Source organism: Leucoraja erinacea, chromosome 6 (genome assembly GCF_028641065.1).
Source record: "Leucoraja erinacea ecotype New England chromosome 6, Leri_hhj_1, whole genome shotgun sequence".
NCBI classification, from domain to species: Eukaryota; Metazoa; Chordata; class Chondrichthyes; order Rajiformes; family Rajidae; genus Leucoraja; species Leucoraja erinaceus.
The window spans coordinates 15,136,108-15,160,472 of NC_073382.1; the positions used below are offsets into that span (position 1 = coordinate 15,136,108).

Below are 24,365 nucleotides of genomic sequence, written 5' to 3' on the forward strand. Positions count from 1 at the left end.
AGGGAGGGAGAGCACAGACGGGGGAGGGGAGGGTCAGGGAGAAGAAAGGGGGGGAATTTAGAAGATTGAGAGGGGGGGAGGAGAGGGGGGAGGAGAGGAAGATTGCTCCGGGAGGAGAGGACAAGGGATCAGAGGAGGAGGGGGAGAGGAGAGGAGAGGGAGAGGAGGAGAGGGGGGGGAGAGGAGGGGGAGGGGGGGGGAGGGGAGGGGGGGAGGGGGGAGGAGGAGAGGAGTTTGGGATCAGCCCATGAGAGGAAATGGCGGGGGGAGAAGGAGAATGGGGGGGGGGGAGGAGGAGAGGGGGGGAAAAGGAGAGGGGGGGGAGGAGAGGGGGGAGGAGAGGGGGGAGAAGGAGGGGAGAGGAGGAGAGGGGGGGGAGAGGAGGGGGGGAGAGGAGAGGGGGGGGGAGAGGAGAGGGGGGAGAGGAGGAGGGGGGGAGAGGAGAGGGGGGGAGAGGAGGAGGGGGGGGAGAGGGGAGGGGGGGAGAGGAGAGGGGGGGGAGGTGGGGGGGGGGGGGGAGGAAGGGGGGGGGGGGGGGGGGGGGGAGGGGGGGAGAGGAGGAGGGGAGAGAGAGTGCATTTTTACTTCAACCCAAACCCAATCAACTATTTGCAGGCAATGCTTTTTTTACCTCTAACCATATTTTCATTTATTTTCAAACCAAATTAAGGGTACTCATAGTGCTGTAGACATTTGTCAGTGTCATTCAAAGCTCTGATTGAGGCACACCACTTGCAGAGACTGATTGAGGCACACCACTTGCAGAGACTGATTGAGGCACACCACTTCTTGGTTTTATAGTCGCTCCCCCTCCCTCCAACAGCAGAGAGAATGGGGAATGTTGTAAAAACATTAATATCTCTGTCAATTTTCATCGACGGGAAAAATTCTCGGCACACACGCGGCGGAGGGGGGCTCTGAGCGAGGTGGCCAAAAATGACGGCCATAGGTGGTGGCGTACTCTTGGAAACCGCAGCACAGAAAGCCGAAACCGGTCAAGAACAGAGTTTTAGTAATGTAGATAGATTAATGATTTAGATGAGGGAATTAAATGTAACATCTCTAAGTTTACGGATGACACAAAGCTGGGTAGCAGTGTGAGCTGTGAGGAGGATGCTATGAGGCTGTCGAGTGACTTGGGCGAGTGGGCAGAAGCATGGCAGATGCAGTATAATGTGGATAAATGTAAGGTTATCCACTTTGGTGGCAAGAACAGGAAGACAGATTATTATCTGAACGGTGTCAGATTAGGAGAAGGGGAGGAGCAACGAGACCTGGGTGGTGCTTGTGCATCAGTCACTGAAAGTAAGCATGCAGGTACAGCAGGCAGGGAAGAAAGCTAATGACATGTTGGCCTTCATTGCGAGAGGATTTGAGTTGAGGAGCAAGGACGTCCTACTGCAGTTGTACAAGGCCCTCGTGAGACTGAACCTGGAGTTTTGTGTGCAATTTTGGTGTCCTAATTTGATGAAGGACATTATTGCTATTGAGGGAGTACAGCATAGGTTCATCGGTTAATTCGCGGGATGGCGGGACTGACGTATGATGAAAGAATGGGTCGAATGGCTTGTATTCGCTGAAATTTAGAAGGATGAGAGGAGATCTTATAGAAGCATATAAAATTCTTAGAGGATTGGACAGGTTAGATGCAGGAAAAATGTTCCCGATGATGGGGGAGTCCAGAACCAGGGGTCACAGTGAAAGAATAAGTGGTAGGCCATTTAGGACTGAGATGAGGAAAACCTTTTTCACCCAGAGAGTTGTGAATCAGTGGAATTCTCTGCCACAGAAGGCAGTGAAGGCAAACTCTATTCCCTGGAGTGCAGGAGGATGAGGGGTGATCTTATAAAGGTGTATGCAATCATGGGAGGAATAGATCGTGTAAACACACAGACTCTCTTGCCCAGAGTAAGGGAATCGAGAACCAGAGGACATAGGTTTAAAGTGAAGGGGAAGATATTAAATAGAAACTTAAGGGGTAACTTATTTACACAAATGGTGGTGGGTGTACGGAAAGTGCTGCTGGAGGTAGTTGAGGCAGGTACCAGCACAACATTTAAGTCAAGTCAAGTCACATTTATTTATATAGCACATTTAAAAAACAACTCTCGTTGGCCAAAGTGCTTTACATTTGTTATAAGAATAGTATAAACAAACAAACTACATACATATATACATATAGCCCTCGCTCAGTGGACGTCAGGAAAGGCTTGGGAGTATAGGTACATTTAGACAGGTACTGTACATGGATAGGATAGGTTTGGAGGGATATGGACCAAACGCAGGCAGGCAAATGGGACTAATGTAGATGAGACATGTTGTTCAGTGTGAGCAAGTTGGGGCGAGGGGCCTGTTTCCACACTGTATGACTTTATGACTAAGTTCTTCCTCTTTCATTTTTAATTCCTGGCCACAATCATTTCCACTCTCATGAACAAAGCATTTTCTTTTTACAGGAATTTGGAGAATCAAAGCACAAAAGAGGACAAATTAATCACACTCCCGCGTCTACTTAGTTCTGTCTGCATCACTCTGCACTTTTTCCTTTTCAAGTACTTGGATAAGTCCTTCTGAAAATTCTTGTTGAAACTGCTTGTTCCGCTCTTCCAGGTGAAAGCAACTCATTGCATAAAAATCCCAATTTCCTCTCATTTTCTTTTGCCAACTGACTTAAAACCTTTGTCCTCTGATTAATGACACTCCTTGCTTGCAGTGTTAACAGTTTTCGGTATCCTTCCACTAACTGTGCATCTGCATCCTTCCTAGTTTTCCCCTTAATCTCATTTACAAGTAAACAAAACCTACGCTGATATGTGCCTTTCGAACTGAAGTCACTTGCAGCTGTTTTGGAAATGCAACTGGAATATCTGCACACCAAATTCCCGAAAACACTAAACCTTGTAATGAACTGTATTTTCCTTTGTGAACTTGACAAGTGGGATATTATCCTCCCTCATTCTTCTCAACTGGTCATTAGAGTTCAACATAATTGATTTGTTTCCAATCCCCTCATTTTCCCTTTGTCCAATTGTGCAGTGTTTATTTACTTAAATCCTTTCATTGCAGCTATAGAATCATCTACTTTGGCTTCTCTTCCCACTCCCACATCCGAGACTTGAAACTCTAAAATTCCCTTCCCTTTTCCCTTGTTCCTCCTTTAAGATTCTCTTTATAATCTACTGCTGATCAACTCTTTAGTCATCTCTACCGAGATTATTTCCTATGGCATATATCAAAATGTTGGTTGATAATATTTTTGTCAAACTCCTTGGGACATTTTATTATGTTGGAAGTGCTTCATAAAAATGAAAACTTAGTGTCTGAGTGATAATTATGGGGCAAGATTTTGGTGATGTCTCCCATTTCTTGAGAAACTCAAGAAACCGATGCATGCAGATGAATGCATCCTCAGCCAAAGTGAAATGCCAAGCATTGGCAACCCCCATGAAAGGGAACAGCTCATTTATTTTTGCCTCTGACCTGCTGCCTACCAGTTACTTGCTGTTCTTGCCATTTCAATGCTTTCATTTTGGCAAGATTGTCATGTAAATTCAGTATCAAAACACATAATCATGGCAACAAAAAAGGCTTCACAGTGGGTGGACTTAATACAATTCATTACTGGTCTAATCAGCCGAGATTTGACAGTGATTCTTGATAATGTGCTGAGCTCAGCCAGCAATATTGTTAAAGCTATTAATAAGCATTATTCTATTGAAGAACAAGCTGAAATTCTCTTCCATGATTCGAATAAAGAACCCACAGTGAAACGTCAATGAAATTTCATGCCTTCTATCCTCTTATTTAAATTGAATAATCCTTCTTCATAACGTTGATAATGAGAAGGTGTTGGCTCTTTTGAAGGGCATTAAGGTTGATAGGTCCCCGGGGCCATATGGTATCTATCCCAAGTTATTCAAAATTGTTCCTGTTAAGAAGGGCAATATGGACAAACCAGGAAATTATAAGTTGATAAGCCCTACATCAATGTTGGGGAATAACATTGGCATTAGGATTCATCAACATCCACTAAAGCATGGACTTATTAGAGATGGTCAGCATTGCTTTGTGTGGTGAGGTCATGTCTTACACACAAGATGAAGCTTTTTACTAGAAGTGACAAAGATGATTGATGAGGGTAGGGCAATGGATGTAGTTTACATGAACTTCAGTAAAGAAGTTGACAAGTTCCTTCCTTTCAGAAAGTCTTTGATAAGGTCCCTCACAGGAGATTAGTGGGCAAAATTAGAGCACAGGATTTTGGGAGTAGGGTATTGACATGGATAGAGAATTGGTTGGCAGACAGGAAACAAAGAGTAGGAATAAATGGGTCCCTGTCAGAATGGCAGGCAGTGGCGAGTGGAGTGCCGCAAGGCTCGGTGTTGGGGCCGCAACTATTTACAATAAATATCAATGATTTAGACGATGGGATTAAAAGTAACACTAGCAAATTTGCAGATGATACAAAGCCGGGTGGCAATGTGAACTGCGAAGGGGATGTTAGGAGGTTGCAAGGTGACTTGGACAGGTTGAATGAGTGGGCAGATGCATTGTAGATGCAGTATAATGTGGATAAATGTGAGGTTATCCACTTTGGTGGCAAGAGCAGGAAGGCAGATTATTATCTGAATAGTGTCAGATTAAGAGAAGGGGAAGTGCAACGAGACCTGGTTGTCCTTGTACACCAGACTCTGAAAGTAAGCATGCAGGTACAGCAGGCAATGAAGAAAGCTAATGACATGTTGGACTTCATAACGAGAGGATTTGAATAAAGGAGTAGAGATGTCCTTCTGCAGCTGTACAGGGCCCTGATGAGACCATATCTGGAGTATTGGGTGCAGTTTTGGTCTCCTAATTTGAGGAAGGACATCCTTGCTATTGAAGCAGTGCAGCGCAGGTTCACGAGGTTCACGATGGCGGGATTGTCATAGGAGGAAAGATTGGAAAGACTGGGCTTGTATTCACTGGAGTTTAGAAGGATGAGAGGATATCTTATAGAAACATATAAAATTATAAAAGGACTGGACAAGCTAGATGGAGAAAAAATGTTCTCAATGTTGGAGGAGTCCAGAACCAGGGGCCACAGTCTAAGAATTGGCATTTAAAACTGAGATGAGAAAAAACGTTTTCACCCAGAGAGTTGTGAATTTGTGGAATTTCCTGCCACAGAAGGCAGTGGAGGCCAAGTCACTGGATGCATTAAAAAGAGAGTTAGATCGAGCTCTTGGGGCTTGCGGAATCAAGGGGTATGGGGAGAAGGCAGGCACGGTTACTGATTGTGGATGATCAGCCATGATCACAATGATTACGGTGCTGGCTCGATGGGCCTGAATGGCCTCCTCCTGCACCTACTTCTATGTTTCTATTGTATGTTGCTCCAAAAAATTAAGGCACATGGGATCCATGGCATTTGGTAGATTGGATTCAAAATTGGCTTCGCCATAGAAGAGGGTAGTGGTTCTTGAATGTAAGGCTTTGACCAGTGGTGTTCTGCAGGGATCAGCGGTGGGAGCTCTGTTGTTCATGATATAAATAAGTGATTTGGACAAAAATGTAAGTGACTGATAAGATTGTACATGGCACAAACATTGGCGGCATGGATAGTGATGAAGGTTATCAGAGGATAAGGCAGGATATGCATCAGTTAGGAATATTGTTGGAGAAATAGTAAATGGAATTTAACTGGGATAACTGTAAGGTTTTGCACTTTGGGAGGTCAGATGTGAGAAGAAAGTATACAGTAAATGGTAGGACCTCGTGGAGCAATGATTTACAGAGGAATCTTGTGATGCATGTCTATAGCTCACTGAAAGTGGCAACACAAGTAGAATGGGTCGTAAAGAAGAGACTCCATATATTTACTTTTGTTTGGTTGAAGTATTGAGTATAAATTCTGGGAACTCATGTTACAGCTGTACAAAACGTTGGTTTTAGGCTTCATTTGAAGTATTGTGTGCAGTTCTGTTACTGAATTCCAAGAAGGATGTGGAGGTTGCAGAAAAACGTAAGAGAAAAATATGGAGAAACTTCATTACGCAAAGCACGGTGAGAATGTGGAACTTGTCACCACAAAGTTGAGGCAAATAATATTCGAGGGGAAGCTGAGTAAGTCGATGAAAGCTAAATAAATGCTTGTAAAGTGATTGATGTTTACTCAGAAAAGGCTCATAGATCAAATGGCCTATTTCTCTGTAAAGCTAATAATATTCAGCAATGACATAATTAATGTTATGTCTGCAATATAACTTGTAAAACAGTCACAATAAATGTAAAATTACATCCACAGTAAATGCATTTTTCTTTAGACCAGGAAGCGTGCTTACCAATCCGCTGAATGCCAAGATCCATATATTGGTACTTGATGTCAAAAGCTACAAAGTTAAGCAAGACCATTAATGAGCAACTACAGATCAGACCAGCATGACATGAATATTCAAGCTAAGGAACAGTAAAAGAGTTAAAACCGTCAAATAGCAGAAGAGATAAAGAGGCTTACTTTGTTACTATTTAAACTGTGATCACTCATATATCAGCCAACCATTCACATCACCATTACCCGACTCAGATCTGGCTCATTATATGAACTCAGGGCATGCTGATGAATATCACCTCAGCTTCCTCCCTAATTAAATCATAACCTATTTGATTGTTCAATCTCTCCCTTGTTTCCTTAATTCTTGCTTCACAAAGGTTTTTCAATATTCGCCCTAAAATTTCAATCTCAACAGGTTTTAGGAGAGAGAGAACATTCCAGAATTCCTGTAGCTTCTGCTTAAGATCACAAAGTGCCTGACTCTAAACTTAAAACAGTTTATTTTCTGTTTCTGTCACCAGTCTTCCAGAGGAAAGAGCTCCCATTTATCTACCAAATTTGAGTGAGATCTGCAAATTAAAACCGTAGCAGGAATGTTTGTAACATACATTCAGGTAGTGAATGGAGAACACAATAACCTGAGCTGGGCTAAGCAACCTAAAAAATCACCCCGAGTGAAGACAAGTGTCCACAGGGCAAACGTACCCTGTCAGTACGCTAAAGCACAACTCCATTTGGTATGTACTTGGATTGGAATGATAAATTGGAAAAGCTACAATTTCAAAGGGAGATTAATGCAAATAAGTGTCAGTTAATTTCTTATAGATTTTATCATTTTGTAAACTTATTCTTGGGATCGAGTGCAATTGACAAGACCAGCATTTATTGCCCTCTTCAATGGCCTCTTGTGAAGCTGGCGGTGAGATGGCTTCTTAAACCACTGGAGTTCTAGTGATTAAAGTAGTTCTGATTTGCCCTGGGTAGGTGGTTGTAGGTTTTAATCCAGTCTGGATTCCTTTTTCCCTCGAGAGTGGCGAGAATGCACAATGCGTTCCCAGAGGAAAGGTTGAGGTGAATTCAGTTTAGACGATGCAGCATTTTGAACAGCTGAGTCCCTGTTGACCATCGATCACACTAGTTCTATGTTATCCAACTTTCTCATCCACTCCCTACGCACTTGGAAAATTTTACAGAGGCCAATTATTCCGTAAACAGCACATCTTTACGATGTGGGAGGAAACAGGAGCCCCCCCCGGAAGAAACCCGCACAGTCACTGGAGAACGTAGCACACAAGGTCAGGATCGAACCCGGATCACTAGCACTGCACCATTATGCCGCCCATATCACAAATCTATTTAGGGGGAACACATTAAGAGAGAAACAAACAGTATAATAAGTCAGGATGGTGAGTTGAAGGTCATCACTATGAGATTGAGCATAACAATGAAAACAATGTAAACATATTCACATTGAACATCATATAATGAGTCAAAATACTTCCCAATAATACTAATAGACAAAATTTGAGGATGGGTCCTCAAAGAAAAGAAAAATGAAATGAGGTGAGCAAATAGGTAGGTTTTACAGAACATGTTAAAGAAGGGGAAACTGGAGAGGCAGAGCTTTTGAGTTGAATAATCTAGAACACAAACTCTCCAAAGGCCATGGAACTGAAGGAGTTCTAGATAAAGGAAGGGTGAGGTCATAGATTGGAAAGTAGGGGAGGGAGGGGGAGGGGATAACATCAAGATGCTCCCAGCCTGGGAGCAGTGCCAATTATAAAATATGGCAATGAAGGCACTTGATATGATTTAGTACACTGACAGCAGTTTTATACAACCCAAACTTCAAAGAATAATAGTTTGAAGTTGAGTGAAGATGTCAGAAAAACATTGTTCTGAGGAGTCTTCAAATTGAAACATTAAATTTCCATAGATGCTCCTGTCCTGCTGAGTTTTTTCCAGCATTTTCTGCTTTTATTGCCAATTTCCAGCATCTTTAATTTTAAGCAGAGGAAAAATGTGCTCTCGAGGGAAGGAAGGGGTGACAACTCTGAAATTACGCTAGTCTGTGATGCTGAAGGAAGTGGTCTAAGTTGTACATGGGGTGGTTGCACATGGGGCGGGGTGGGATTTTCACAACGTGTTGCTCAAGTATTTCATCCAATGACAGATACCTGTTTGCCTTAGTTGGTGGTATTCTCGTCTGATTCAGAAGGTTATGAGTGAATTCAAGTCACACATCAGTTACTTGTGCACAAAAAATACTGGTCATTCCAGTACAGCAGTTAGAGACTGCTATACTGTCACGGTGCTATCTTTAAACTGAAGCACAATCAGAGCTCTCGATTAAATGAAAATGATCCGATGGTACTATTTCACGAACAATCAGGGGCATTCTTTCTGGTTCTTGGTCATTGTTTTATTCTTCAGCAACATCACTGAATCAGATTATCTGAACATTATCATAATGTTGCCAGTGGGAGCTTGTTGTGCACAACCTAGCTGTCTTTGAAAGCAACTCTGGATGATATGTACTCTTGAGGAGCAAATTTCCTGAAAATAAAAGAAAAGACAAAACTGAAGACGTTCTTTTTCCCTTTGCAGAGATATTGAAGTTAATGAAAGGTTAAGAAACCGGATGGGTGTTTACCAAGCATGTTTCTCAAGATTACAGTAGAAAACTCACTTTCATACCTATTTATACATCCTTTTTGTTTAATATCAATCCCCTCCTGAAAATCCGTCATTTTTTAGAGTGTAACCATATGGCCGACACTGTGTTTTGTTTATAGGTGGGATATGGTCTTCACCACAAAAGGTGTGTACCTTTATGGTTAAATATAGCTCTTCTCTTTTGCTGTTTACGTGGTGTCCACATCCGTCTACTTTGTGTCCGCATCCGGCACATGCATTTTTTGATAAACACTAACAAAAAAGAATTAAAGTGCTGGAGTAACTCAGTGATCTGTCAGCATCTCTGGAGAACATGGATTGATGGCGTTTTAGGTTGAGACACTTCTTCAGACCGATTTTAAACACTTGTTTCTTTAAGGCAATCAAAGAGCTTTCACTGTGTGCATGTCATGGTGAAAATGCACAGAGCATTGTATTGCAATAGAAAGATCAGTGGTTGAGAACAGGGAGAAAAAAAGATATTTGAGGAAAAACTGTAAGAAAAAAATTAAAAAACTGATTCTCAATAATACTAATTTATACAAACAGACATCCAAATCAGCACAACTACAAGGCATAATCATAATTTGGATTGCACTGAAGTGGATATCCTTGACAAAACCTGTATTTAGTGCTGGTCACAAATTAACCTTAAACTGAACGGCTGATGGGCCATTTCAAAGGGTGCTCATCATAATATTCTGGGTCCGGGACCACATGTGGGTTGAACTGGGTAATGAAGGCAGACTTTTTTCCCCCCGAGGAACAGGACTGAACCACTTGGGTATTTCAAGGATGCATGGTATCCATTGCAGAAGCTAGCATTTTATTCCAGATTTATTTCAATAAACTGACTTGAAATTTCGTCCAATCAATCGTCCATGCCGCTGAAACCATGTTCAGTTTGTACCCCCATAAAACACCTTTAGTTGAAGAGATTTCCATTGATGATCATCAATTGGACTTTCCCATCAGCAGCTCAATGCTAGTTGCCCTGGGTTAATTAGATATCAGGTTCGATCATATACATACCTGCAGACCCACAATATAGACAAGGGTTTTGTTTGTTATGGAAAATCTGCCCAGGATTTGAGTCACTTGAATACTTGGAATGGAGTAGTAGAAAGGCACAAATAATCCAAAAACAGGACCTAGGCTGGAAAGACAGAAGAAAAATATGATAAATGTCTGGAGGTTAGAGGTTGGCATATTTTGGAAATGTGCATAATTTTCTCTGTGGTTTCAATTTTTTTGTTTATCAGATACCTTCTTGACAAAGGCTGGCAGATATCAATATAAATGCAAAAATGTGTAGGAACGAACTGCAAATGCTAGTTTATACCAAAGATAGATGCAAAGTGCTGGAGTAACTCAGCTCGTCAGGTAGCATCTCTGGACAAAGTGAATAGGTGAGGTTCACGAAACATCACATATTATTTTTATCCAGAGATGCTCCCTGACCCACTGAGTTACTCCAGCATTTTGTATCTATCTTTAATATAAGCACAACTGCTTTGGTTGGCAAAGAGTAGGAGTGAACGGGTCTTTTTCAGAATGGAAGGCAATGGCGAGTGGAGTGTCGCAAGGCTCGGTGTTGGGGCCACAACTGTTTACCATATATATTAATGATTTGGAAGAGGGAATTAGGAGCAACACTAGCAAGTTTGCGGATGACACAAAGCTGGGTGGTAGTGTGAACTGTGAAGAGGATGTTAGGAGGTTGCAGGGTGACCTGGACAGGTTGAGTGAGTGGGCAGATGCATGGCAGATGCAGTATTATATAGATAAATGTGAGGTTATCCACTTTGGCGGCAAAAACAAGGGGGCAGATTATTATCTCAATGGGGTTAGGTTAGGTAAGGCGGAGGTGCAGCGAGACCTTGGCGTCCTTGTACACCGGTAACTGAAAGTTGGCTTACAGGTACAGCAGGCAGTGAAGAAAGCTAATGGAATGTTGGCCTTCATAACAACAGGATTTCAGTATAGGAGTACAAGAGGTTCTTCTGCAGTTGTATAGGGCTCTGGTGAGACCACATCTGGAGTATTGTGTACAGTTTTGGTGTCCTAATTTGAGGAAGAACATCCTTGTGATTGAGGCAGTGCAGCGTAGGTTCACGAGATTGATCCCTGGGATGGCGGGACTGTCATATGAGGAAAGATTAAAAAGACTAGGCTTGTATTCACTGGAGTTTAGAAGGATGAGGGGATATCTTATAGAAACATATAAAATTATGAAAGGACTGGACAAGCTAGATGCAGGAAAAATGTTCCCAAGGTTGGGCGAGTCCAGAACCAGGGGCCACAGTCTTAGAATAAAGGGGAGGTAATTTAAGACTGAGGTGAGAAAAAATTTTTTTCACCCAGAGAGTTGTGAATTTATGGAATTCCCTGCCACGGAGGGCAGTGGAGGCCAAGTCACTGGATGGATTTAAGAGAGAGTTAGATAGAGCTCTAGGGGCTAGTGGAGTCAAGCAATATGGGGAGAAGGCAGGCACGGGTTATTGATAGGGGGCGATCAGCCATGATCACAATGAATGGCGGTGCTGACTGTGTTTCTATGCTTTCCCAATACACCAGTTTTCCATTTAGATGACAGGGGCATACTATATCCCCAATAGAATCCATCAGCTTTGTCTTCTATTGGCTTCACTAAATTGAAAATCAGGCCGGTTATAATCTGCCATGGTTTTTCTGATTTTGAAGACATTTATAGAGAATAGAGGCTCTAGTGCCGCACAGCTATAGCAACCAAGTTTAATCATGACCTCCAGGGTGCCTGTGTTGAGTTTGCACAGTGACCTTGCATTGAATTCTTCCTGATGCTCCAGTTCCCTGCCGCATCCCAAAGATGTGTGGTTGGTAGATTAATTGATTGCTGTAAATTCCTCCTAGTGCGTAGGTGAGTGGTTGAATGTGCGGAGATTTGATTGGAATGTGTGGATAATAAAATGGGATGAGTATAAAATCAGTGTAAGTGGTTGCTTGAAGGTCAGTGTGGACATGGTGGGCCAAAAGGCCTGTTTCTGTGCTGTATGATTCTATGAATAGAATATATTATTGTTTTTCGAGGGAAGATTGAAAATGAATTGAAAAGAAAGCAGGATAAGCACATGAGAGAGAAAGGAATATAATTAGATGGTGATTGGGTTAAACAATGTCAGTACTAGTGAAGAAGCTCATGTGGAGCAAAATAATCTGGATCAATTGGGCAGACTGGCTGCTTCTTTATTCTTATAACATTCAATGTCAAGGGTATAAGATCTATCTTGTCATAGTTATCACAAGCAAAGCAATCAGCCATAGCACTTCTGAATTGTATTTCATTTTATGGTGCTGTATTCTGATCATGATTATTGTTTCAGACTAAATTATTAATTTGCTTGTTGTACATTGCCTGTGCAAGAAAACACATGTCACCCACAATTAAGAAGGCAGTAAAAGGATATAGATCATTTTGAGTAATATGCAGAGAAATGGTGGACTGAGTTTAATTCAGGTGAGGTGTTGCACTTTGGAAGGTCAAATGTAGAGGAACGTCTACAGTTAATGGCCAGACCTTAAACAGCATAGATGTATAGGGAGTTACAAAATCATCGTCAAATAATAATAACTGATGCGAACCACATATTTGGAACATCAGCAAAGTTCCTCTGGAGATTGCTTTTTAAACAGTATTTGAAAGGGGGAAAGAATAAAGAGATCGAGAGGTGTAAGAAGAGGATTCCAGAGTTCTAGGCTTACAGTGGGCAGCAATAAAGTGCATTGGAAATCCGAAAGCAGTAAGAGGTCTTAATTGGATGAGTTTCCATATCACGAGGAGTTATAAGGTTACAAAGATACATAGAACATGACAATGGAAATGTTACGAGATCAAGTATAGGAATGTTGAAAGTGATGCACAATTTAACCAGAGCCAATGCAAGTCATCAAGAACAGGCATGCCGGGTGAGTGGTATGGTTAAGGCATTGTCATCAGTTTTGAAGGATCTCATATGCTAAGAGATCAGAATGAGGGAAGCAGCGAAGCGTGCAGTTGAATAAACAAGTCCGCGATATAAAAATGTATATAAAAATGTCGGTTTCAGGTTTAATGAATTGAGGGCTGGAACTGACTGTAATGTTGGTTTCAACTGCAAATGGATTGAGGAGGGCTGGAGCTGGTTGCTGCTGTGCAGGTGGAAATGGACCTTGTCATTGTAAGGAAATGAGGTTTGTTAAGAGAGACCATGAGTGAGAAAGCTGGAGTAATGGATTCATACGTTGATTTTGTTAATGGTGGGTGCTGTTTCGGGATGGTGCTTGGATCCTGGAAATCAGGACAATAAGACAAGAAGGAAGGATTGGAGAGGGCCTGGCAGAGAATAATAAAAATAATAGGTGAGTAAATAGGTAAATACACGTGTAAGCAAAAGGAGAGGGAAAAGTATACAGTGATAATACAAATATTCCTTAGCTAAAATTAACACAGATTTTGCACGTAAAAAAGCACTTGGGATATCCTAATATTACATATGGTGCAACAGAAATGTTTTTTTAAGGGTGGAATTCTCCAAAGAACACATGACTATTTATCCCTTGTAATGATCATATTTTATTTACCACAATGGCCTACCACAACTCAGATGTAGAAGAAGAAATGAGTAACACAATAGACTAAAACTATAGGAAATACATGTGGTGTTGAAGGAGAGAGTCAAATTTTAACAGTGGGTGGGGAAATGCCATTTACTTCCTATAATTCAATTACTAGTAATTTATGATTAAAATAGACACGTAGAACACCAGCACTAGGTCGAAAAATTGGTTCCTTCAATAACATTTAGCATTGCTAACTACCAGATGATGGTATGGATATAATCCGGAGTCCATTAGCATTAAAATGAAAATCATATTTGCCATCTTTCAGTGGATCATATTCTTACATCCGAGTCAGATGGTCCCAGGCTTAAATTTCATTGCAGAGATTTGGGCATGAAGCCCTGGCCAATACTCCAGTGTATAATATTTCAGAGATTCAATGTCAGAAGTGTCATCTTATGGTCAAAATGTTACACTGAAGTTCTGGATGTTCTCCCAGGTAAACAAAAAAACATATAGTGCTATTTGAAGAGAGCAATGAAACTGATTTAAAGGAGCCTGTATTAGGGACCTGACCCAAAATGTATCTGTTCAAGAAGGAACTGCAGATGCTGGAAAATCGAAGGTACACAAAAATGCTGGTGAAACTCAGCGGGTGCAGCAGCATCTATGGAGCGAAGGAAATAGGCAACGTTTCGGGCCGAAACTCTTCTTCAGACTGATAGGGGGTGGCGGGGAGAAGGAAGGAAAAAGGAGGAGGAGGAGCCCGAGGGCTGAGGGATGGGAGTAGACAGCAAGGGCTAACAAAATTGGGAGAATTCAATGTTCATGCCCGCAGGATGCAGACTCCCCAAGCGGAATATGAGGTGCTATTCCTCCAATTTCTGGTGTTGCTCACTCTGGCCATGGAGGAGACCCAGGACAGAGAGGTCGGACGGGGAATGGGAGGGGAAGTTCAAATGCTGAACCACCGGGAGGTCAGGTAGGTTCTTGCGGACCGAGCGGAGGTGTTCGGCGAAACGATCGCCCAACCTCCGCTTAGTCTCACCGATGTAGATCAGCTGACATCTAGAGCAGCGGATGCAGTAGATGAGGTTGGAGGAGATACAGGTGAACCTCTGTCGCACCTGGAACGACTGCTTGGGTCCTTGAATGGAGTCGAGGGGGGAGGTAAAGGGACAGGTGTTGCATTTCTTGCAGTTGCAACGGAAAGTGCCCGGGGAGGGGGTGGTGCGGGAGGGAAGGGAAGAATTGACAAGGGAGTTGCGGAGGGAGCGGTCTTTGCGGAAGGCAGACATGGGGGGAGATGGGAAGATGTGGCGAGTGGTGGGGTCACGTTGGAGGTGGCGAACTGACGGAGCATTATTTGTTGTATGTGACGGCTGGTGGGGTGAAAGGTGAGGACTAGGGGGACTATGCCCTTGTTGCGAGTGCGGGGATGGGGAAAGAGAACAGTGTTGCGTGGTATGGAAGAGACCCTGGTGCGAGCCTCATCTATGGTGGAGGAGGGGAACCCCCGTTCCCTGAAGAATGAGGACATTTCAGATGCCCTGGTGTGGAACGCCTCATCCTGGGAGCAGATGCGGCGTAGACGAAGAAATTGGGAGTAGGGGATGGAGTCCTTACAGGAAGCAGGGTGGGAAGAAGTGTTATCCAGATAGCCATGGGAGTCAGTGGGTTTGTAGTGGATGTCGGTCAGAAGTATGTCCATGTCTCTGTCCATTTTTCTCCACAGATGCCGCCAGACTCAATGAACTTCTTCAGCTCAAGATTTCAGCATTAGCAGTCTCTTGTGTCTCTTTAACTTTTTGTCTTCCTGAATATTTTCTCCATCAACACCCATAAAATAAATTATGTGATCATTATCACAAGGCTATTTAGCTGTCATGATTTCTACAACATTTACTGCACTTCAAAGCGACCTCATGGTCTGTAAAGGTCTCTTATATCCTGAGGTGAACGTTGATATCCTGTGGTCAACGTTGCAAAATAAATTATTTCATTTTACCATTTATGTTTTGCAGAAACGTTGCCAGTTTTTATACAGATAACAAACACGTGGACAAACTGATGAGATAAAATTACTGTTTCCATGCTTTAAGAATTGGGTGATTTGAAGTACTTCTGATTATTAAATGTCAGTGACGGAGATACGGTCTGGCTAGACAGTCCAAACTTATACATGAAATAAAACCAGAAAATGTTGGATACATTCAGCAAGTCTAATGACTTCTGTGGAAAGAGAAACATCTGCGGAGAGAGTTGATGTTTCAGTTCGAAGGTCATTCTTTACCACCAGCTTTTCGTTCTCACCTAGCAAACAGCCAACAATGGCCTGTTTCCTTTATCATCGTTACTTTTTTGCATATCTTTCATTCATTTACAATAGATTTACAATTTGTTCTATATCTCTCTGCATCATTGCCTATATCTCTCGTTTCCCTTTCCCGTGACTTTCAGTCTGAAGAAGGGCCTCGACCTGAACTGTCACCCATTCCTTCTTTTCAGAGATGCTGCCTGCCCCGCTGAGTTACTCCAGCATTTTGTGTCTATCTTCGGTTTAAACCAGCACCTGCAGTTCCTTCCGACACATTTCTTCAGAACCAGCTCTAATGAAAAACATTGGAGTATATTCTATTTTGATGTCAGATTTCTAGCATCTGCAGTTTTTCTGATATATTTTGATTGTTTAGCTCACTGCCACTGTGCTTCTAAGAAGGCCAACTTTGAAGCAGATCTGCTCTTTCCTCCAGTAGGATTTCTATCTGCCCCTTTTGCTTTCTTCATCTTCAATGATTTCTGTTTCTCTTTCTGTCTTCTTTAAAGCATTGACCAAAACTCTGTTGTGTTCAAGAAGGAACTGCAGATGCTGGAAAATCGAAGGTACACAAAAATGCTGGAGAAACTCAGCGGGTGCAGCAGCATCTATGGAGCGAAGGAGATGGGTCTGAAGAAGGGTTTCGGCCTGAAACGTTACCTATCTCCTTCGCTCCATAGATGCTGCTGCACCCGCTGAGTTTCTCCAGCATTTTTGTGTACCGACCAAAACGCACTACCAGCGCAAATGTAAGATAGACACAAAAAGTGCAGTAAAAGAAGAGGCGATTTTTCAGGACGAATTCTTTCTTCAAGAAGAAGGGTCTGAAGAAAGGTCAAGCTGGAGTAGGTGACGTTGCAGGTCTTAACGCTTCCTCAGACTCAGAGTCTGAAGAAGGGTTCCAACTCGAAACGTCGCCTATTCCTTTTCTCCAGAGATGTTGTCAACCCACTGAGTTACTCCAGCCATTTGTGCCTATCTTTGATTTAAACCAGCATCTGCAGTTCCTTCCTACACCAGAGCAAATGTCTCGGGCTCCAACTCATCTCATGTGCATTCCAATTGAAATATCACCCTCCACAATTTGAATGAAGTGGGAATCATAGGTATGTCGTAGGTGTATTCTTTTTCATTGTACCGCTGCTGGCAAATTCATTTCACTTGCACTTTATGTGCAATGTGACGAATAAAACCGTATTGTATTGTCAAAGTATCGTGCCTTTCTCAAGGCACTGTTCTTATCTCATCCAGATTTCTGGACATACAATGCCATGAATTAACATGTGCTGTTCATGACTTTGAAGCGGCTTTGACCCACTGCATTTCGCCAACCACCACAACAAATCCATGGCTGATGCCATCTCCCTGGCCCTACACTCATTCCTGGTAGTGTAGGGCCAGGAACACTAGCCTAGATAACATAGACACCTACTTCAGACTTGTATTAATAGACTGCAGCTCTGCTTTTAATACCATTATCCCATCCAAGCTCATCCTCAAACTCATGGGACTTGAAGTCAGCACTCATTTCTGCAGCTGGATCCTTGACTTCCAGACCAACAGACCACAATCAGTGAGCAAAGGTGACAAACATTCCCACTGACAACGTTGACGGCACCAAAATAGAGATGGTTGAAAGCTTCAAGTTCCAAGGAGTAAATATCACCAGCAACTTGTTCTGGACCAGCCATATCAAAACAATGGCGAAGAAAGCACACCAATGCCTCTACTTCTTTAGCAGTCTTAGGAACTTCGGCATGTCCCCAACAAGTCTCCCCAATTTCTATAGATGTGCTGTAGAAAGCATTTTATGGGGGTCCTGTGCTTCCATCTACCTAATCAGACACCCTTGGACTATCTTTAATCGGAATTTACTGGACTTTATCTTACACTAAATGTTATTCCCGTTATCCTGTATCTGTACACTGTGGACAGCTCGATTATAACCATCTGTACACGTGACAATAAGTAAACTGCAACAAAAACAACAATGTGAGCAATTTTGGGCACCATATCAGGGGAAGGATGTGCTGGCTCTGGAGAGGGCCCATAGAAACATAGAAAATAGGTGCAGGAGTAGGCCATTCGGCCCTTCAAGTCAGCAATTCAGCGAGCGAGCCATTCAATATGATCATGGCTGATCATCCAAAATCGGTACCCCGTTCCGGCTTTTTCCCATATCCCTTATATTCCCTTAGCCCTAAGAGCTAAATCTAACTCTCTTGAAAACAGAGGAGGTTTACAAGAAAGATCCCAGGAATTAGTAGATTAACCTATGATGAGTGTTTGTCGGCACCGGGCCTGTACTCGCTGGAATTTAGAAGAATGAGGGGGGACCTCATTGAAACATAAAGAATAGTGAAAGGCTTGGATGGAGTGGATATGGAGAAGATGTTTCCACTAGTTGGAGAGTCTAGGACGCGAGGTCATAGCCTCAGAATTAGACAACGTTCTTTTAGGAAGATGAGGAGAAATTTCTTTAGTCAAAGGGTGGTGAATCTGTGGAATTCTTTGCCACAGAAGGCTAGGGAGGCCGTCAGTGGATATTTTTAAGGCACAGATAGATTAATTATTGATTAGTACAGGTGTCGGAGGTTATGGGGAGAAGGCAGGAAAATGGGGTTAGGAGGGAGAGATAGATTCGCCATGATTGAATGGCAGAGTAGACATAGAAACATAGAAAATAGGTGTAGGAGTAGGCCATTCGGCCTTTCGAGCCTGCACCGCCATTTGATATGATCATGGCTGATCATCCAACTCAGTATCCCATCCCTGCCTTCTCTCCATACCCCCTGATCCCTTTAGCCACAAGAGCCCACATCTAACTCCCTCTTAAATATAGCCAATGAACTGGCCTCAACTACCTTCTGTGGCAGAGAATTCCACAGATTCCCCACTCTCTGTGTAAAAAATGATTTCCTCATCTCGGTCCTAAAAGTCTTCCCTCTTATCCTTAAACTGTGACCCCTAGTTCTGGACTTTCCCAACATCGGGAATAATCTTCCTGCATCTAGCCTGTCCAACCCCTTAAGAATTTTGTAAGTTTCTATAAGATCCCCCCTCAGTCTTCTGAATTCCAATGTGTACAAGCCGAGTCTATCCAGTCTTTCCTCATATGAAAGTCCTGCCATCCCAGGAATCAGTCTGGTGAACCATCTCTGTACTCCCTCTATGGCAAGAATGTCTTTCCTCAGATTAGGAGACCAAAACTGTACGCAATGATGGGCCAAATGGCCTAATTCTACTCCTATCTCTTATGACCTTATAAAACAGACTCTCAAAGTTCTGACAAAGTGTCTTCAATCCAAATTCTCTTTCCACAGACACTGTCTGACCTTCTGGGTATTTCCACCATTTTCTGTTTTGAGTTTCATCTACAAATAACTGTATGGTCTCATTTTTGTTGATCGTATTGGTGGTTAGAAATATCATAAAGGGGCAAAATTTCTGAGTTGTTTGTGCCCATAGATCATGAGTAATGAAGTCTGTCAGGGAAGTGGATTTTTTAGAATTACGTGGTAGAGGTTTCGTATAGGTGTGTCGTGCTTATTCTGTACAGTAGGAACGTAACCATTAGTGCCACTCATGCTGTGTCTTAACACGGGATCAATCAGATAATCGGCCATTCTTGTGGCAAGAATTCTCTGTGCATTTTTATACTCAAGTCTGCGTCTTTCTGTTCATTAGTTCTGATACAAATGTTGATGTGTATCTTTTTTTTTATCAACTATCAAAATGAATGAAAACCATTTTGCTACCACAGCCATACAATTCAAAACACAAGTATAGAATCATATTTTTACAAGCCTTTTTGTCGTTTGAAAACATAGTAAAAGCAAGAAAAGAATGACGAATAGAGAACTACAAACTCTGCCTCTACTTGACCTCTTCACACTTCAAATCCGATCTCTTTGGATCATACAACATGGAGGAAAGTCCTTCAGCCCAGCTCTTCCTTGCCGACCAAGATGCCCCATCTAAGCTAGTCTAATTTGCCTGTGCTTAGCCATATCCCTCCAAACCTATCCTATCCAGGTACCTATGCAAGGCTTTTAAATACCATCAGAGTACCTGCCTCAACTACCTCCTATGGCAGCTTATTCCATACACCCACAACCCTCTCAGTGAAAAACTGCCCCTCAGGTTCGTATGAAATCCTGCCCCTCATACATTAAACCTACGTCAGACAGCATGGCAAGACTGCAAACTCAGCATGTCAGGCAGTACTTTCAGAGGGAATGGGCAGACAATATTTTGGGTTGGGACCCTTCTTCAGACTCCAGAAACTTTGTTTTGTGCTCAAGATTTCAGCATCTACAATCTCTTGTGTCTCAATTTTACTGCTCCACTTCGAAGTCACCTGAATGTATGCAAACTTTGAAATTCTCGTCCTCCCCCGATGTGAGTTCTGTGAGACCCTCTCTCACTGTCCCCCTCCCTCTGTGATTCCTGCTGCTCTTCTGCTCTTCAAACGTTCTCACCCAGATTGACTACCACAGCCACTTGTCTTTTCTCAGCAAAGCCTGAAGTAAGGTTCCAACCCAAAACATCAACGCCCATTTCCTCCACAGATGCTGCCTGATTCACTGAGTTCCACCAGCACTTTGTTTTTTGCATTGGTTTTTGTATCATCTCCGCATTTACTAATCATAGCTCCTACACACACATCCAAATGCTTTTTTTTACGGGCTTCAAATCACAAAAAAACAACCGTCAAACATCATTCTCTACATTCTCAAGCCTGTATTGGATCAATTTTGCCCTGGATTCCATCGGCTCGAACCTCTTGGACCAGTTTGTCATTTGGGACCTCAAAGGCCTTATTGAAATGGATCTGCATACATTTAAATGTATCTGCATACACTCCATCTACCACCCTCATCAATACACACTGTCAAATTTGTTAGACAGAAGCTTCTCTGAACAAAACTATGCTATCTTTGATTAAATGAGGAATTTGAATTTAGTTTGGTCAATTTGAAGGATGGGTATTGCAGATGAGGATTGGGATCCAGATGTGTGAGTGTTTTAAGGAACAAGTCAAGACACTTTGAATTAAACTTTGATTAAAGCATGTGGCCAGTGGACAGAGCAACTCTTCAATACAGCATGAAGGGGAAACCAGATCCCTATGTAGTAAAGACTTGGTTCAGTAGCGAAAAGCTGAAGCTGGTCAAGAAGGGTGGAGGTTGTGAAATTTATATAAATGGCTTGTATAAAGGCACTGAAGGTATGCTTGGTAAAGGTACTGATTGAACAAAGATAGGTGGGAAAATAACTTTTTAAGAGACTATTAGGAGGATATAAGGGGATATCAGATATCAGAGATCTGGGAAATAGAGCACTGCGGCTGGATTATCGACTTCCTGATGGGCAGGCCCCAGGTGGTGAGAATTGGCAGCCACACCTCTTCCTCACTGATCCTCAACACAGGCGCACCACAGGGCTGTGTGCTCAGTCCTCTCCTGTACTCCCTGTTCACGCACGACTGTACTGCTAAGTACAGATCCAGCATCATCTTAAAGTTTGCTGATGACACGACCATCCTGGGCCTCATCACAGACAAAATGAGACGGCCTATAGAGAGGAGGTAAGGGCACTAAACAGCTGGTGCCAGGAAAATAACCTCTCTCTCAATGTCAGCAAAACTAAAGAGATGATCGTGGACTACAGGAGACAGCAGGGGAGTGGTCACCTTCCTATCCACATTGGTGATGCTGAGGTTGAAAGGGTCAGCAGCTTCAAGTTCCTTGGTGTGCACATCACTGAGGTCCTCTCTTGGACACTACACACGGACACAATAACTAAGAAAGCCCGCCAGCGGCTCTTTTTCCTGAGAAGACTGAGGAAGTTTGGCATGAACGCCAGCATCCTCACAAACTTCTACAGTTGCACCATCGAGAGTCTGCTGACGGGCTGCATCACAGTCTGGTACGGGAACTGTTCTGCCCACAGCCGCAAATCACTACAGAGAGTGGTGAAGGCAGCACAGCACATCATTGGCAGCTGTCTCCTGGCCATTCAAGACATTTTTCCCAGGCGATGCCTGCAGAAGGCACACAGTATCATCAAGGACCACAGCCACCCAGCACGCAGACTGTTCTCCTTGTTACCGTCAGGCAGACGATACAGGAGCATGGCTGCATGTACCACCAAACTTAAGAACAGTTTTTACCATCAGGCTTCTGAACTCATAAACACTTCATATATGTTGATTATTTTATTTATTATTGTCTTTTACCTACCAATGTCACTTTTATCTTATCTTTTTTTTACCTTAATTTTATCCTTGTAATATCATTGCTGAGGTGACCCGTTGTCTTGTCAAACACATTTCATTGTCCCATTGACCCTACATATGACAAATAAAACTGAACTGAACTGAACACAATGCGGAAAAAACTGGCAGGAAAATAAGAAAGCTTCTTACATAAATGCAGAGGATTGTTAAGCTAATTATAGATCTCTTAATCTCACTTTATTTGCATATCTTTCCATTGTGTATTGATTTTATCTGCCCCTGTCTCTGCTAACTGTCTCAATCATCCCCAGGGTGGTAAATTCCACATTTCACAATTCTCTGCGTAATCAAGTTACTCATGCAATTTCCTGCTTGAATTGTAGGTATTCGTGTTATTTTTATGGCCCCTAGTTTGTAGTACCTTATAAATAGAATAATCCCTTCTACTATCCTTTCAAACCCTTTTTATAAATTTAAAGATTTCTATCTGCTCACCCCTGTTCCTCCCTATCAGAGAAAACAGCCTCGCTGCATTCAATCTTTCCTGACAGTCAGTTCTCCATACCTTTCTCCGTATCTTTACTGCTGTCTTTGTACCCGTCGTATAACATGAAGAACTGAACTCCATGCAGTGATCGACAAAAATGCTGGAGAAACTCAGCGGGTGAGGCAGCATCCATGGAGCAAAGGAAATAGGTAACGTTTCGGGTCGAAACCCTTCTTCAGACTGATCGTCTATTGGTCTATGTGCCTAATGGGCCTGTCCCACTTACGCAACTTTTTCGGCGACTGTTGGCACCTGTCATAGGTCGTTGCAGGTCGCCGAAAATTTTCAACATGTTGAAAATTCAGCGGCGACCCGAACAAGGTATGACTCTGTGGGCAACTACTCATGACCATACAGGCTTCAACCCGCGACATGTTGCCAGGGTGTCGCCTGTATGGTCGTGAATAGTCTCCTCAGTCGCCCAAAGAGTCGTAGCGTCTTTCTGGTTGCCGCTGAATTTTCAACATGAGGAAAAGTTAGCAACTGAACTACGAACTGTCACAGGTTGACAGATGATTTGCACTTCTTTCTATCAATTCACACCAATGGAATTTATTGGTGAGTTTAGAATTTAGGTTTAGGTTTATTTATTATCATGTGTATCAATGTAGCGTGAAGCTTTGTTTTGCATGCTATGTAATGAAATCAGATACATAAATACAATTAAGTACAAACTCGTGCAATAGGTAGAACAAAGGGCAAGATACAGATGGCACAATATATTTCTCAGCATTCATAGACAAAGTCCAATGTTCACAATGGGGTAGAGATGATTCAGACAGTACCCTAGTTTAGAGAAGGATCGCTCAGAGGGGTAGAAACTGCTCCTGTGCACACTTTCAAGCTTTGTATCTTCTACCCGACAGGAGCAGGAAGAAGGAGGAATGGTTGTGATGGGAAAAGGCTTTGATTATGTTGGCTACTTGTCTGAGGCAGCGTGAAGTGTAGATGGAGTAATCCGTGTGATGAACTGGGCTACATCCATGACTCTTTGCAATTTCTTGCGGTTTGGGCAGAACTGTTCCCAAACCAAGTAGAGGCCTTGTGGGCCTAACGAGGGAGGATCTTGTTACTAAGTTATTAAGTTGTCTATCTCCTTCCTGTACTCCGTGTTGACATTGTTCATGATCCAGCCCACCACAGTGGTGTCATTTGCAAACTTGTAGATGGAGTTAGAGCCAAAATCGGCCGCACAGTTGTGCCTGTATAGGGAGTATAGTAGGTGACTGAGGATACAACCTTGTGGGGCACCTGCGTTGAGAATATTGTGGAGGTGTCATCTTTAACATTGTTACATTTGAACATTCATTACCCATTACACAAAAACATGTTACACATACACCCAACCAAGAGAATTCCAAGAATTCAATAAGAGTTTAATTGTTCCATTGTCTGTACCTATGACAATTAAACACTCTTGACTTGACTCTTGACAGTGGCAGATCAAATTCCTCGTATGATTTACATACTTGTTTTGTTTTCATACTTGGCTAATAAAGATTTTGCCTTCCACCTCAGTGAGGAGGTGTTTGGTGAACTCACTGTGGTGGATGTTAAATTTGTGTTGATTGTGTGTTTTTGTCATTTTTTTAATTATATGTTTGACTGCAGGGAAACAAAATTTTGTTCAGACCGAAAGGTCTGAATGACAATAAATGAATCTAATCTAATCTAAAATCAATTACAATTACAG

General features: G+C 42.6%; 1 protein-coding gene across 1 annotated transcript in view; it reads right to left on the reverse strand.

Annotated features, from left to right (window-relative positions):
* The window catches only part of ubac2 (UBA domain containing 2), a 193,102-nt gene that overhangs the window by 78,797 nt on the left and 89,940 nt on the right, over positions 1 to 24,365 (reverse strand). The window contains exons 5-6 of the mRNA XM_055636664.1: positions 10,022 to 10,145; positions 6,324 to 6,371 (exon numbers count right to left, since the gene is read on the reverse strand). Coding sequence (XP_055492639.1) covers positions 6,324 to 6,371; positions 10,022 to 10,145 — 172 coding nt within the window. The remainder of the gene's footprint in view (positions 1 to 6,323; positions 6,372 to 10,021; positions 10,146 to 24,365) is intronic.